This window comes from Zonotrichia leucophrys, chromosome 4 (genome assembly GCF_028769735.1).
Source record: "Zonotrichia leucophrys gambelii isolate GWCS_2022_RI chromosome 4, RI_Zleu_2.0, whole genome shotgun sequence".
Lineage (NCBI taxonomy): Eukaryota > Metazoa > Chordata > Aves > Passeriformes > Passerellidae > Zonotrichia > Zonotrichia leucophrys.
In genome coordinates this window covers 26,509,941-26,525,680 of record NC_088173.1, presented here as the reverse complement: position 1 = coordinate 26,525,680, position 15,740 = coordinate 26,509,941, and the positions used below count along the sequence as shown (strand labels likewise).

Here is a 15,740-nt window from a genome sequence, read left to right as displayed (position 1 = left end):
GCAGCGCAGAGACCAGAACTTCCTCACCAGCGGTTGGGAGAATTCTCTATCAGAGAAGCTGAAAGATAGATTCATGATATATTCGTGGTTGTGTCCAAGTATAGCCGCAGCAAAACATATTGCTGGGCTGTTTTCTGGCCTCAATTTACTTGAAAAGATTGAGATACTCCCTTCATGACTAAATTCAGTGCTGATCCCTCCATTGTTTGGTTGCATGCATTATTGCTTTCTTTCCACAATTTCTGTGTTATGCACGCAACAGGCAAATGCTGACAACAGGAATGAGCAGCAGAAGAAGGCTGCTAGAGTGAAGATAAATATTCTGTCATCTTGGAGATTGTATTTCATGTTTGTAAAAATTATGGAGTACTAATGATGGGATTAGGAAACATATAGAGACAAATCAGAAAATTACCGAATTAATGAAAGAATTTGACTTAAAAGCTTGACATAAGTGAAGCTGTCATTATGGTCATATAATACCAGAACCACAGTTGAAAAGTGTTACTGCTGTATATTGAATATTGCATGGGATAGGTAAAAGGATCAATGAGAGGAGGTGTATGATACAGAGCTCAGTGAACAATGGCTGCTGCTGACACAGATATTTGGGGTTTGGAGGAATAGTGTGTCAGTGTACCTCAGCTGAGGAGTGCTAGATGTGTGCCTGCGTGTCCAGGTGTGCTTATGGCCTGTTGTGAGCACAAAATGAAGTGATAGCCTGGACCGGAGCAGAAGAAATCACACAATCACACTTCTCTCTTTAAATGATTTTTACCTCAGAGCTGCAGCTGGAGAGAATGTTAGCATGTCTCAGCTGAAGCACAAAACCTCGTTAGGCTTGTGGTGATTCACTCAAAGATACCTGAGCCCAGGTGCATTTGATACCTCTTGTTATACCTATTGCTCAGGCTTTCTCCCTTGTGTGTTCAAGAGTGCTGCAGTGGAGGCTTGGTGGCCAAATGGACATGGAAAGCAAACTGGATACAACATGACTACAACTTTCATGATGGAGGCAGGATGCCAGATTGAGAAGTTTTCAAAGGTGAGCCCTAAAGTTTAATTGCATCTGGCATTGCACTATTGGTGTTAGGACATCTGCTCTGCATAACAAAAAGTTATGCTCAGTCGTAATATGCGTGTGAAAATGCTAATAAGAAATGAAGTTTTTTTTAATGTCACAATGTGTGGCTACCTCTTTTTTGGTACTCTCACCTTGTGTGGATGCATTTACTTGAGGCTGCAGGATGGTTTACAGTTAACCAGAAACCTCAGAAGAGAAAACATGTTTACTTCTTAAGTTTTCTAGCTTATGAAAGAAAACAGCACTTCTCAACTTCATATACCATGCTCTTGGTTTTGTATCATGCACTGAAAAACCCTTTTAGATTTCTGTAAGATTATGCAAAGGTTTATTACTGAGACTTTTTTTGCTAATTTCAGTTTGTAAAAATTTATGGGATAGACACATTCCTAAAAACCTAACATACATTTATTTATTAGAATGTGCTAGATGTGCTTCAGGCTTACGAAAAGATAAGGTCTTAAATATTACCATAAAAGTAATATTTGGGTGTTTTTGCATAAGGGTTCCCCTAACACACTGGGTGTTTAATTATCTGTTTGGTTTTACTAAGGAGCCTAGAGGAGGTAATTTCCAATTGTCCATTAGAAATAAAAATCTTAGAGATTAGACTGGCCTCGTTATGTCATGAACATGTGTTAACAACCACATAAATGTATGCCTTTATTAGATGTTTCTGGTGTGGACTGCTTTATGAAAAACTAATCTAGTCACCAGGCATCTGAACTGCTATTTGATCTAACATTTGTTAGTGTGAAAAAAACTTAGGAAAACTAGTAGCTTCTGGTGTTGTATCATTATAGGACTAGCCCCTAGTTTGATTATGAAGTAATAATAATAATAATAATAATTTGCTTTGATTAGTGTTCTAATTTTGAAACAATTAAAAAACCCACACCAAGTAAACACAGCATGTGTTGCTTGGAAAAACTGGTGGTAGGAAATACAACTATAAACCCTCTAAAAAGGAAAATTCTGTTACTATGTGAAAATTACACAATGATAGGAAAGCTAATAATTTCCATTTGGGTGCTTGTGTCAGAATATTTCATAGAGCTCTGTGGCATGAGATCATGGGGACTTCATGGTCTACAACAGAAGCCTCTTTTTTTTTTTTTTTTTTTTTTTTCTTAAAGGGAAGAGGGGGGAAAAAATCCCCAAATGCACCACATAGTGGGCATTGTGAATTAACCAGCATATGAAGCCTTTACAGCTTACAGCGTGAAGTCTGGTCATCCTTCCCATGTTTTGTGCATCTCTGTCTTGGTTTCTGACAGACACACGTGCACACACACACCATCACCCCCAGTCAGAGCTGTATGAGTGGAAAAAGGCTCTGTATGCAGTTTTTTCATGTTGTAGCATAATTTTCTCTCATGTCAGCAGGACTGAACAGCAACATTCGTATAGCTTGATAAGAACTTTGAGTAGTACAACAGAGTAGTTCAGGAGATACAATCAGGGATTAATATTCCTGAAAGTGGTTTTTTTGTCAGTTCTGTTGTCCATGTTGTACTGACTGTATTCAGGAAGAATAAATTTCCTACTTGCATATCCCCCCCCCCCCCAGAAAAAAAGCAGAGGTGAGGCATTTCACAAGTGGTTTGTGTCCCTATGAGTATCTACATAACTTTGGACAGGAGAAAACTGAAGCATGAGAACTGTACATGTGAGAGAAAGCACAGCTTGATCTTATGTCAGATTTGGCTACTCCAAACTTGAACTACTTTCTGGATTCTGACATGATAGAGTAGTCTTCAAAACTTTAACCAATCCTTTGGGAATATTTCTGGGTGGCCTTCCAGTATGTACTTGCAGGAGCTCTATAGAGCTCTAGCCAGCAGTGCTGGGAATCTCTTTGGCTCAGAGAACTACTTACTCATTCCTGTTCAGAGCAGCAGAAAACCAAAGCAGAATAAAAGCCAACATCTAGGATAGGATGTGGTTTGGTTTTGGCTTAGTTTTCCATTTGAATATTTTGTTCTAGAGTTTGTTTCTCAGGATAACGTGAAACAAAGTCATATCTCACAGTGACATTGGTTTTCTTGATGGAGGGTCCTGTTTGCTATGGATAAGTTGCTTATTTCTTGCCATCCCCACATTTATTACCTCTTTCATTGCCCCATGAAGCATTTGTTTGCTTTTCAGTTCTATTTCCCCATCTTTCTGTGTGCTCATTTCTCCAGCATTGTACTCAGAGTTTTTTGGTTTTTAAGACTATTTTTGTACTTCTAAAATCTTGGCCTCCAACAGTCTTTCCCTCCATCCCTTTACACACTCTTTTCCCCTCAGGCATTTTAGCATGACTTCCAGAAGTCTTTTCTTTCTGGCTTTGTAGTTTTCACACCACTTTCATGCTGTGTTCTAATTTGTTAGGTCACTGGGTTGTTCTGTGATCTTAGTTCAGCTCTAGGCATCTTCATCCTTATTTACTTTTCCTACTGCTAAATATGGGAATGCCAAATGTGATCCACAGGTCACTTAACTGTGTACAAGGCCTTTGTATGTGCTTTAAAAAGGTAGGTATCTGTTTCATAATTATGCTCAGAACCAGCTGATTGGTCTGTGGTGGCTCGAGAGCCCCTTGCGTGTGCCCCAAGGCTGAGAGAAATGCTCAGCCCTCAGGCAGCAAGCTCTATCAGACAGATTTAAGGGTGGCCAAGGTCTTGGTAGCCAGGAGGACACGTAACCAAGCTTGCCAGATGCTGGTTGTCTCCCATTGCCCTTCTTTCACCCCCCCAAGGCAGAAGGAAGCTGTATTAGGAGCAGGAAGATGTGCTGTTACCAGCTGGCCCGGGGAGCAGTGGAGTTGTGCTGAATCTTGGGGGCCTGGGAATGTGAGCTGAGGCTAAGGAGCTTTTTCTCTTGCTCCTGCTGTCTGGGTGGTCCTGGCTGAGTGTTTCAGCCTCTCAGGTTGCCTTGGCCACTGCATCAGTTCACTTGAGCAGGAATAAAGCAATGTCTCATTACTTCTGTTAGTATTACAAATGCTCCATTACAAATGCACTCTGAGACAGTCCCTGCCTGCCTGATGACATCCCTTAAGATGACATCCCAAATACTTTGGCAGCTCCAACTGCAAGTCCCATTCCACTTAGTGCCATAAAAATAGAGCCACAATGGAGACTGAGGAGTTTTTCTCCAAGTAGTTGAATTCAGTGTAGGAAGGTCAGAACATTTCTCATACTGTAGTTTCTCTCCTGTAGCCTTCAGGAGTTAGAGTAACTGTGAAAATTGCATGAAACTTTGGTTATTATTTAAATTCAACTTCTCCTGTTAAACTAGGTCTGCAAAAATCTAGGAATGATTGCTGCCATGATGCAGAGCTCTTTAGGTTGAGCTCAGTGATCTGTGACCTCTGCTAATGCATCTGGTTTGTCACATGCATTGTCTCTGTCTGGTTAATAATTGTCCAGTTAACTTAGAGGCACCAAAAAGGAATCAAAAAGTGGTGATTTCCTTTTTCCTCCCTACTGCTAGAAATAGTTTTCTGTCTATATGTGTGATTTTTGATGAGCTGAATGTTCAGAAAATGCAGTCCCATAGTGGGATTAATCATTTGCCTTTTGAATAACAACGATGTCTGGTGTGTGAAATAAAGAGTTGCATTTTGTATTAAAGACAGGTGTATCATTTGCACTTAACTAGGTTAATTTTAGCCTGATGTAGTGACATATACTTGCCTCAGCTGAAGCTGAGGGAGAACAGACTGTGCTCTACAAACTGACCTTTTGAAAAGGTAAAGCAAATAGTCAGCTGAGAGAGGAGTGGTTGCTATCTTAGGAGTAGTTAAAAAAAAATTTGTTTCCTGCCCTTCTGACTCAAACCTGTTTTGGCTAAAATTTACTGTGAGCTTTCCTTCCCATTATTTAATTTTCCAGTTTTCTCCCTATGATCATGAGCAACAGGTGCAATAAAGAAAACGTGTTTTCTTCCTGACGTAAGGAAGTTGAACTGGAACAGGGGCACAGGAGAAGACGTTTAAAGTGTCCCTGAAAGAGCTGTTTTCTGGAAGAGTTTGGAGGTGTGCAGGAGCTGATATGGCAGGTGGGGAAAGCACTGTACAAATAAGGGGTCAGTGCTGTTGCAGTGCATTAACTGCTCCCTCATGGCTGTTTGTGTCAGTGCAGTCAGGATACCCCTCAGAGCAGTATTGCTGCTTGTAGTGAAGTCCTAGGAATTGTCTGGAACTATTTCCTGGGAGCTTTAATTCCACCTGCATCAGGAGAAAGGAAGGTTTTTTTGTTTCAGCATCACAATGCCATGTATTAGGCTAAAAGAGCAGCTGTAAAAGTTTGGCCTCTGCTTCTGCTTGAGATGTGCTTTATCTTTAATACTTTACTCAGAGTAAGTGTTTATTTAGCTGAACTGGTCACTCTGAGTCATTATTGCTGATCATGCTGTTCCTACACAGCTGTGATGGCCAGAGGGCCTTTCACTTGCAAAGTGGCATTTGTGTTTGCATGGGTGTTTTTTCTCTGTAAGTGTTACATCTATTTAAAAAGTGTCATTTCAGAGAAGTAAAAGAAGCTCTTGCTTGTACTATGTGAATCTCATTCTAGGTATTCAGGGACAAGACTTAAAACTGAGCTGCTGCAGTCTCCTGGTAGAGAAAATTGCAGATCACATGGTGCTTCTGATCTGGTGGAGCCCCTGCATTCTTCTTGCTACACTTTTGACTGAACTCTGCAAAAACCAGACTTCACCTGTCTCTCCTTACATACTTGTGTGCACATGTACGGTTGTTTGCTCATGCTTTCTCTTTCTCTCTCTTAATATGATAGCAACTTTAAAAAGTGAACAGGCTTATTATTGAAAGAATGCTTTCTAGTACTGTTACAGGGTGCTTTCAGCAAGCAGGAATTTAGAGATGAGTCCGTGTCTTTTGACTCCTTGACAAATTCTGAGCTGTTACTGTTCAGTTGTACATCCCTTTTGTAATGATTTTCTTTATTTATGTAGTTTTAATTCCTTTTTTGTCAGCTTTAAATCTAAGTTTCATGTCTTCACAGGTCTATTTTCGGACAGTAGAACTTATTCAGGAGCCTATTCCTGGCTCACCAGGTCTGAGTTTCTACTTCAGAATCAATGGCCGACCCATTTTTATTAAGGGTTCAAACTGGATTCCAGCAGATTCTTTCCAGGACAGAGTGACCTCTGACACGTAAGCCACATTTGATGTTCTCTAAGGATAAAGGATAGTGTTTTCCTCCTCCTGATTCTCTCTACACCCTTTATCAAAGTTTGGCTTTAGTGGGTAAAACTTTCAAGGTAGAACACTAATTGTTGTGGGTGGGAGGGGGAGGCTACAGAATTAGGGTTAATTAACATGAACAGATTTGAGTGATGTTCAAGGCATGTAGGTGCAGTTGCTGGTGGGAATGTGTTTGCTTGCAGTTCATAGTTACTGGCCTTTTGGGTATTTTTAGGGATGGTCCTCAGGCTGTTTGACCCTGTCTGGACGCATCCATTGGTAGTCAGAGGATGTGCAGTTCTAACCCATATCATGCAGGGTTATGTAGGTGCATGGCAGCTTCTCCCCTTTTCCTGATCTCATCTAGGCTGCTTGGATTTCAGTGCTCAGCACCACAGAGATTCAGGTGGGATGGGGGCTGTGCTGTACTTGGTCTAAGCTTTGCTCTGGGATATTGGGGAGCCAGCTCAATAGGGCGTGCTGCTGCATGCATTCACATGCAGTTTAGAGGCTACCAGTATGATTTAAGGAAAAATGAAGCCTAAAACCCTTAAAATGAGGGATGCATTATGGAACTCAGGAAGAGGATATACATTCCTGATTGTGTTTAAAGAGAATTTGAATTCAAGTAATTGACATACAAAGCAAGTAATATCAGAGGAGAAAAGACCAACATGATTAATAAAACATAGTATTTCTGAATTTGGTCCTGCCAAAACTTCTGTAAAAGCACTTACACATGTGTCACTCCATCTGTTTTGTAAGTGTTAACAGGATCAAGCGATTTTTCTACGCAAAAAATTGCTTTTTGAGAGCTCTGTCCAGACATGCAAGTTTAGAAACCAGAGTATTTTGATACTTTCTGTTAGAGTTATAAGTCATAGATTGCCTACTAATGATTTAGATTTGGGTGGTTTTTTTGGTAGGGGCATTCATTTCTTCGTTTTTTGTATAACCTTAGAAATTCTTAACTAATAGAACTTCACAAAACTTGTATATCTCCTTTTTGTATTTGACAGACTAAGGCTACTCTTGAAGTCTGCAGCAGATGCTAACATGAATGCCCTTCGGGTTTGGGGAGGAGGAGTATATGAACAAGATGAATTTTACGATATTTGTGATGAAATAGGAATAATGGTAAAAACAATAAACACAGAATAATTATTTAAAAACTGACAAGAACTTGTAAATGAAAATCCACTTCAAATTTAAAGAAAGAGAATTAATACGTAAGTTCTAACCATCTTCTAACCATCAAGGACACTGTAGAATATCAACACGAGGTCAGATTAACCTGATTTTTTGGTTGACTCATTGGGCTTCTTTAAGTTCTTTGTAATTTTAATGGTTTCTGATTACAGAGACTGAATCTGGAAGTGATATTTTGGAGATTTCATTGTAGAAGGTCACCATTAGGTAGAAGGTGGCTATGCTCATCTCAGTTTTGGAAAAGGATTTTATTTCTTTTAAAAGCATTTTCTTCTTTTTAGCAATAGCTGAAAAGGGTTGGGCAGTTTTGGTTCAAACTTCTCATTTGGTCCAAAGACAAACATGGAAGGCATTATCCAAGGGGCCATTTTGAACAAACTATAATTGAATATAAATGTAGCTGTAGGGTGAACACCTGCTGCAATCACTAATCCTGGATGAGTACCTTTGATTTAATAAGCTTTGCTTATATAAGCATGTATTAATAAGTTTTGATGAAGTAGTGACTAGATGAATGAGGGCCAAGTTGCATCTGGTACTAAAAATCCTGACAAGTGTGTTTGGTCTTAGTCTAAACCATAAGAAGCAGGGAAACAGAATTCATACCTTGCTGCTTTCAGATGGGTGTGCTTGCAAAAAAAATAGTTACATCTATTTTAGTGATCTGAATGAGTGTCCTGATTTTCAAGGCTTCTGAGCACTTACGGTTCTTCAATTTTTAACACTACGCTCCTTAAGTAGGCCACATAGATCTGTGTCTGTACAGTGCTCAGTGCAAGATTTAGCTCCTATTTAACAGCCAAAATAGCAAGTCAATGCAGAAAATCAGACTCTTTTTCGGGGGGGGCAGTGGGGGAGGTTTTTGGTTTTGTTTCTTCTGATGATCTTGTAAAGGCTTAAAAGTGCATTGGAGTCAAACTGTGCTTAAGGAAAACCAGTGATAGCTCACTGAGAGAAATAGTGAGAAAGTTTCTTTCAATAGAGAGTTTTGACACCAACAGTCACTAAAGGATTATGAGTGATTCTGCAGCAATAGCTTTGCTTTTTCTGTACAGTGTTAGGATTGTAAGAATTATTAATGGCTCCATTATCCCCCACTGTCCTATTCTTTATCTTCAGTTTCCTTAGGGAATGTGTGCTGAAAAGAGCCTTGGAAAAGCATATTCTCACTGCAATGAAAATGAAATTCTGTGAGGAGCTGGTCTCTGTCTCTCAATATGTAACACAGTGTTAGAAAAGTGGAGTCTCCTACAGACCCCTTTGGGTTAAGGTGCTCCTTCGTAGAGCTCTTTTCCTTAACATTTTAGACAGACTAGAAGGAGCCTCAAGGTTATTAAAAAGGCAATTTAAAAAACAAAACAGTAAACAAGAAATCTTATCCATCTCATTGGGCTTCCATTCCCATTTTTGTAATTCTGCTGCAAGGTACAAATGGAGTTTATTCTTCTTGAATTGAAAGGCTTGCTGTTGTCTAGTAGTATCTACTTGATCTTTCTTTGAAGAGAAAGATCACTGTGTTTTTAGAGCATCTAGCTTGTTTCTGCCCCTCTTACTGGGTAAGATTTGCTGGTTTTTAGATAATTTTGTATGGAGACGTTTTCTTCACAAGTACAAATTAAGGTCTCTTAAATGTGCTCAGTGCCACATCAGAAGAATTATTGTCTCATCTCATTAAGTAGTGGGGATTTGGTGTTACACCTGTGAGAATAGTAAATAAATATGAAATTGTTCTGTTCAGCTGCAAATTGCTACATGTTCAATATCTGATTATTCTGTTGAAACTCACAGACCTTCATCTACTGAGCAATATTCCTTTCCTCAATGTAGGCTGTCAGGAGCTGATTCCTAAGGGTAAATATTTTGTAACCCTGATATTGAGGATAACCACAGTGGAGTATGCACATAGTTGAGCCCCATGGTCAATGTGATTTGTTTTCTGTCTGAACAAAGGACAGTGTATCCCAATAGCCATATATTTTGCAAGTATGTAAAGTAACTTGCTGACAGTTTTTTTTGATCTTTCCTTTCCCTTGTAGATTTGGCAGGATTTCATGTTCGCGTGTGCACTATATCCAACCAACCAGAATTTTTTAGAATCCGTGAGAGCAGAAGTTACTCATCAGGTATTTTATCCATGTGTCAAAGCTCTATTTCACATTATCTATTTTTCATTGACTGTGTAAGTTAGCTTTCCAAAAATGGTTGTTTTGATGTTTTTGTTAGTGTACCTTTATGCAGCAGACACAAAATGTAACATCGCTAAATCTTATTGAACTCCTCTGACTGCTTGCAGGAGTTGTCAGTCAAGAAGACTGCCCAGAATTTATCCTGCACACATGGCTGAGTAGAGGTCCATGGTACATATGTGCATAAGACAGATGTGTCCCAGCGTATTATAAATTTTCCCTTCTGAAAGTATATATTACAAAACTTTGAGGCTGGTGACAAACGGAGGGAATAGTGAGCCATGTGGCAAAAAAAGGGAATTGTAGGTTTAGCGTATGTAATATAATATACATGTGGACTTGTAATTCAACTAGTAGTAAAGTGATTATTTTAAAAAAGTTCATTGTTAAGATAAATAGTTTTACTTGACTTCTGAAACTGTAAGTTGTATTTCAGGTGCGACGTTTAAAATCTCATCCATCAATTATTCTGTGGAGTGGTAACAATGAAAATGAAGCAGCAATTGCAAGCAACTGGTTCTCCATACCTTATCCTGACATAGGAGTCTATATCAAAGACTACGTGACCCTTTATGTGAAGAACATACGTGAAATAGTTCTTTGTGTAAGTAATCTCAAGAAACTCCAGGAGGATATGATTTGAAAAAGGTTTTAATGTTTGAGCAAGCTGGGATTTTCCTTTTTTCTTTTAATTCTTTTAAGAGATGAGGAAGAGCATTTTGAGAAATTGCTCTTTCCAAGCTCTTCTAAATAACTCTCTGAACTCAAGAGTTATTCTCCAAATAAAAAGATATTTAAAAAATTACTTGTCTTTAACATTTTATGATGTGTAAGGTAAGACCTGAAAGTGTAGTAGATCTCACTTCTTTTTTCCTTCCTGCTTTTAGTATGTCCATGAATGGCTTCACTTCTAGTGGACAGAAATCAGCTTGCCCATTAATTAATTAATCTCAATTAACAGGTTTTCTTTATCTAATTTTGTTGAAGAATACTTTGAAAAGCATTCAACAGCCCTCAGATCTTTTAATAGCAGTTGAAAAAAATCAATAAAGATGTTATTTCTTCAGTATGTGACTGAATATTTTTTGTTCTAAGCGGGTAAAGCAAAAGTGATGCTAAGCGTTGAACTCATGCTGTGTAGTCATTGTATTGATTTTGCAAACAAAATATTGGTATTCTACAGAATATGAAGACAAAGAAAAATATTTTGATATAAAATTTAAACTGCAAGTATGCAGTCCACAAACACCTGGCATCCTTAATGAAGTCTAGTGTGATTTTGCACAGGTTTTTAAAGGATTATTTATCCTCTTAGAAGAGGAAATTCTAGATTTCTGTACTGAGCTGTGTGTAAAGGTGTGCTGTGGTGTTTTTGTGATTAGCTACCTGAGTTGGATATGTGTATATGCAACAAAGTGAGTTGTTCCGGCTTTGTGCTTGTGCAGCATTGCCATCCAAGATGGACCCATTTTTATTTTAAATCTATAGAATAGCTATTCTGAGTGCATAAAGGAACCATAGAGGGAGATAACTTCAGGTCCTGCATAATACAAGCCAGCTGAGGTACCAGTAGTGATGGACTTGGTAACTTGAAAAGACTTCTACCTTTGAGCTAAAGACATCAGGGAATCCAGGATTTCCTACAGTAAATTGTTTCAGTTAATTATTAATTACTCACACCAAGAAAAAAAGAAAGAAGATGATGTGGGAAACAGGATTGTTTCTTAAAATGGGGCAAATGTCTGAGTGCATTGCTGTGTTCCAGTCAATTGCAGTAACTTGTTACTGGTGACTACACTTGGGCCTCTGTCTTACTAGAAGTAGGGTGTTGAATGAATTATACCTGCAAAAGGATTCCTTCAGTACTTTGCAGACTATTGTTAAAAGATTTAGTATTCTAAGTCTTCTGAGACTATAAATAAAGGCAGCTCTGAACAATTTGAAATGTAACCCTTCTTGTAATCTCATCTATCTTAGCATGCAGAGCCAGCTAAAATGACAATAACCTGTAATGATACCATGCAAGCATTAAAAGCAGAACACCTTGGATTTGTTAGGACTAAATTTAGGTGACTGTTTAATAAGAAAGAAGCAAATCATGGCCTTGTTCCTGTAAAAACGCTGCAAAAGTAATAATTTTCCATAAAGAAGTCATAGTATTCCAATATTAATGTTCCTTGAGTATATATTTCACAAGGCACACTTTAAATAGCCTTCATTAAGAATTTAGAGGCATATAAAGATAGAAAATCTCTTGATGTGAGGAGAGAATCCCTCAGAAGAGCAGAGCAAGCAGAATCATGCCCAGCTGTTCTCCAAGAACATAAGTAAGAAGCTAATTAAGTAAGTAAAGATGATGAATGTTAGGACATAAAAAGGGAATGTTCCCTAGGTGGTGACTCAGAAATTTGGAAAAAAAATGGTCTCCGTGCCCCCAAGCCCCTCTTTTCAAAAAATAGTCTATGCATTCAGATGGTAAACGTCAATCACTTTGTAAAGGGGTTGTATTTTTGTTTTGTTTTGTTTTTTTTTTATATCCCAGGAAGATAAGAGTCGTCCTTTTGTGACATCCAGTCCCACCAATGGCTTGGAGTCAGTCAAAGAAGGCTGGCTCTCCCGGAATCCTTACGACACCCATTATGGTGACACACACTTCTATGACTACAGCCATGACTGCTGGAACTGGACAATGTATCCTAAAACTCGTTTTGCTTCAGAGTATGGATTTCAGTCCTGGCCTTCCTTCAGTACCATTGAAAAGGTAAGGCTGGGCTTCCACACCTTGCTGTCCCCTTTGCTCTCATTTAGTGAGGGCAATGAGTCTCTTCCCAAAAACTTCTGCATCCAAACCATAGTAATGTGTTGTTAGGCATGGTATGGCATAAGTGGGATAGAGGTGTGTGCCTGGGGAGGGCGGGGATGGAACCATTCTGTTTCCCTCCTCGGTGTTCAATATACTTACCTTGATGTTGCAAGAGGGAATTGGTTTGGATGAGAGACTATTATGAAACTGTTATTTCTGGTAGTAATTCTATTTAATGAATAGAGGAGAGGAGAGATATGACAAAAGCTGAATTGTGCTGGATTTTAAAATGCTTTGATTTCTATGTATTTACCAGTTTCTTTCATTTAAATAATCTGTTTCTTAATGTATTGCATGTAAGAAGATTTGGTTTTGTCTCCATTAAATTTAGATATTATATGTTCTGTCTTATTTATCAAAGTGGAGCAGAGACATACCATGATGTTTGTCCATTTGTCCAGGGAGAGATGTTGATATTCATGCATGCAAGCAAAGGGAGTTCAGAATGTTTCTTTCAATTTGCTGGGCAAAGCCTATTATCTGAAGCATTATCAGAACATTCATCTATATGAATAGCAATAAAAATTATTCAATCCAGCCTAAAAAGAAACAAATTTAGATAAGATTGTTTAGAGAGAGTAATTACAATGAAAACTTGGCAATAATAACTTAATGAGTTATGCTTGTTGTTGTCTGTAGTTGAAAAAAGCTGGTTTATGATAATTTGTTATCAGAGGCAGGTTTTGAAAATGTATAGACATATTATTAGAATTTATACCCCTACTGACTTACATAACTTTTATACCTCAATGTGTTTGACTAGATTACATTCTTCCATATTAATGTAGGGTGTTTCTGATTTACTATATGCAAGCAAAACTCTGAGGTCCCTTGGCCAACCCAAACCTTAGGACAGTTAAGTTAAATGCCACTGAGCCAAAAGTTGCTTTTCTGGGTTGAATGGCAATGTGTGTTTTCATTTATTTGTGCAAGGAGTGTAAGCAAAGAGTGTTAGTGATTAAAAATCTTTGCATGACTGCATGAGGCACTGTAGAAATATACTACCAGTGTTAAGGTTTTGGATGATATCAGTGGGCTGTAATGGATATCCTTTTCTCAATATCCTGGCTGTCATTAAATGTATATTCTACCTTTTCATACAGATACCTTATTTTTGTGTTTTTTAAAGGTTTCCTCCCCTGAGGACTGGTCCTACACAAGCAATTTTTCTCTCCATCGGCAGCACCATGATGGTGGCAATATTCAGATGCTTCAAGAGATTGGGCGTCATTTCAAACTTCCCCAGTGCCCAGATCCTGTAAAACAGTTCAAGGATATAATTTACCTCACTCAGGTAATAGTGATTCTTCCATAGAAGCAGCTGTCAGTACTTGTTCCATTAAATTCTGTCAGCTGTTAGAGCTGGGCCTGGTCCCTTCAGGAGTGTTCCATCATACAGAAAGTTTCCATTCTGAAGAACTAGAGAGTCCAGTTTGGTTTGGAGCTAGCTTGTCTCTCTTTAATTGTAGAGAGACTCCAGTTCCCGTGATAGAAGGGCTGAAATAATCAGGGAATTACCCAGAAACTGGGAGAAAGTTTGTCTGAAAGTATGTGCTGCCTTGGTCCTTCTCCCCAGCTGGGCTCACGTAGCTGGGGGAGGATGCAGGGATGTGCTGGGCTTCCATGGTACAAGATTATTCCCAGTGCTGCATGTTACTCTCTGTTCCAGGGTGGGGATGTTTTGCTCTTCATGTGGCCCTTGTAGGCTCACTGCTTTGATTCTTCCCACATGGAAAACATAAGCTTTGGAAGCAGTATTTTTTCCAAAGAATGTAGTTCTCTATTAACCAGAGAATTTTATTTTGTTATGGACTCAAATATTGATATTTTAGTAAATACTTTTTGAGTTTTTTTCAAATCAGAAGCATGTATTTTGCTTTTCATTCATAGTAATTCAACATCATGCTTGCTTTTTTATTCTGTGCAATTTTTACAAGATGCTAAGTAACTTTCTAATGCTATTATGCAAATTGAAAGTGCTGTTAATTTTTGATGTGTTTCAAGAATTTTAGAAGCACTCATGATAGAAGTAACTGCACCCTCACTAAGTTTCTAATGTTTGAGAGCTGCTGTCAGCAGGTTTTATATAAAAGCAAAATTGCTTGAGCATTTCTGGCACTCTTGACAAGAGAAAAAGGATAGATGATGCTGTGAAATTGAAACCAGGGGTAAAGCTTTCACCATGAGGTCCTGACTCAAAAAAGCAGGGAGAGTTTCTGTAAGGCCAGGTCTGTCAAGGCCTTATTAACAGGTTAAACAATTTAATACCAAAATAAGAATAGCAAAAAGGATAAAGAAAGCAAACTTGCTTTAGTGGTTAACTAGAATTAATATCTTTACCTTTAAGGCTTTAACTTTATTTTAAGAATTTCTTTATATTTCCCCAGCCTAATAATAAACTGTGTGAAGAACATATCAATCTATTTAGCACCCATTGAGAACTTGGCCAATGAAAAATTCTGACAAGTGGTTTTTAGATGTCATGAAAAAGGAGAAAAGGAGTGGGAGTGCAACAGAAAAAAGGTTGCTTTTCTGATGCACAGTTTTGACTGTATAGTGAGAATGTGAGTTGAGATTGTAGGGATTTAGACACAAAGGTAATGTATACTGAAGGAAATGCAGCTTAACATCATTTTGCAACTCAGGAGGGGGCTATTTAAATTAATGTTTAAAAAAATACTTATTTTACATTTCATTTTAGTTTCCTTGTCTTTGATTTGCCTTTCAAAGACCGTTCTCACTGTATGGAAGTAGCCCCATATGAGATTCTTGAAGGTGACTGCTTGCAAAGCTGTTGGGAGCTGCTAGGAATAGATCTCTTTTCAGCAGTGTTCCTGCAGTGCAGGTGGATACTCCTCAGGGCTCAAGTTTAAAGTTATGTGCTGTTGCTGTGAAGTCTCTGTTGTGTATCAATATATTCACACATGTTTTGAAAAAAAGTAAAATCCAATATGCCAAAAATAATTTTTATCTCTTTGTTGACCAAGGTGATGCAGGCTCAGTGTATAAAGACAGAAACTGAATTCTATCGTTTTAGTCAAAGTGAAATAATCAATGGAGAAGGACACACCATGGGAGCTCTGTACTGGCAACTCAATGACATTTGGCAGGCACCTTCGTGGGCTTCCTTGGGTAAGTTTTGTGGCAGTCTGGTGAAAAGCACCAGCTACCAGTTGTGTTTTCCTCATCTGGAAGTATCAGAAT

The 15,740-nt window shown here is 38.4% G+C and overlaps 1 protein-coding gene across 3 annotated transcripts in view; it reads left to right on the top strand.

The window, feature by feature from the left end:
- MANBA (mannosidase beta) overlaps positions 1–15,740 on the top strand; it is a 52,052-nt gene that overhangs the window by 18,683 nt on the left and 17,629 nt on the right. For all 3 annotated transcript variants that reach the window (XM_064710895.1, XM_064710894.1, XM_064710896.1), the window contains exons 7-14: positions 935–1,045; positions 6,097–6,248; positions 7,298–7,415; positions 9,524–9,610; positions 10,110–10,277; positions 12,216–12,434; positions 13,666–13,830; positions 15,524–15,668. In XM_064710895.1, coding sequence (XP_064566965.1) covers positions 935–1,045; positions 6,097–6,248; positions 7,298–7,415; positions 9,524–9,610; positions 10,110–10,277; positions 12,216–12,434; positions 13,666–13,830; positions 15,524–15,668 — 1,165 coding nt within the window. The remainder of the gene's footprint in view (positions 1–934; positions 1,046–6,096; positions 6,249–7,297; positions 7,416–9,523; positions 9,611–10,109; positions 10,278–12,215; positions 12,435–13,665; positions 13,831–15,523; positions 15,669–15,740) is intronic.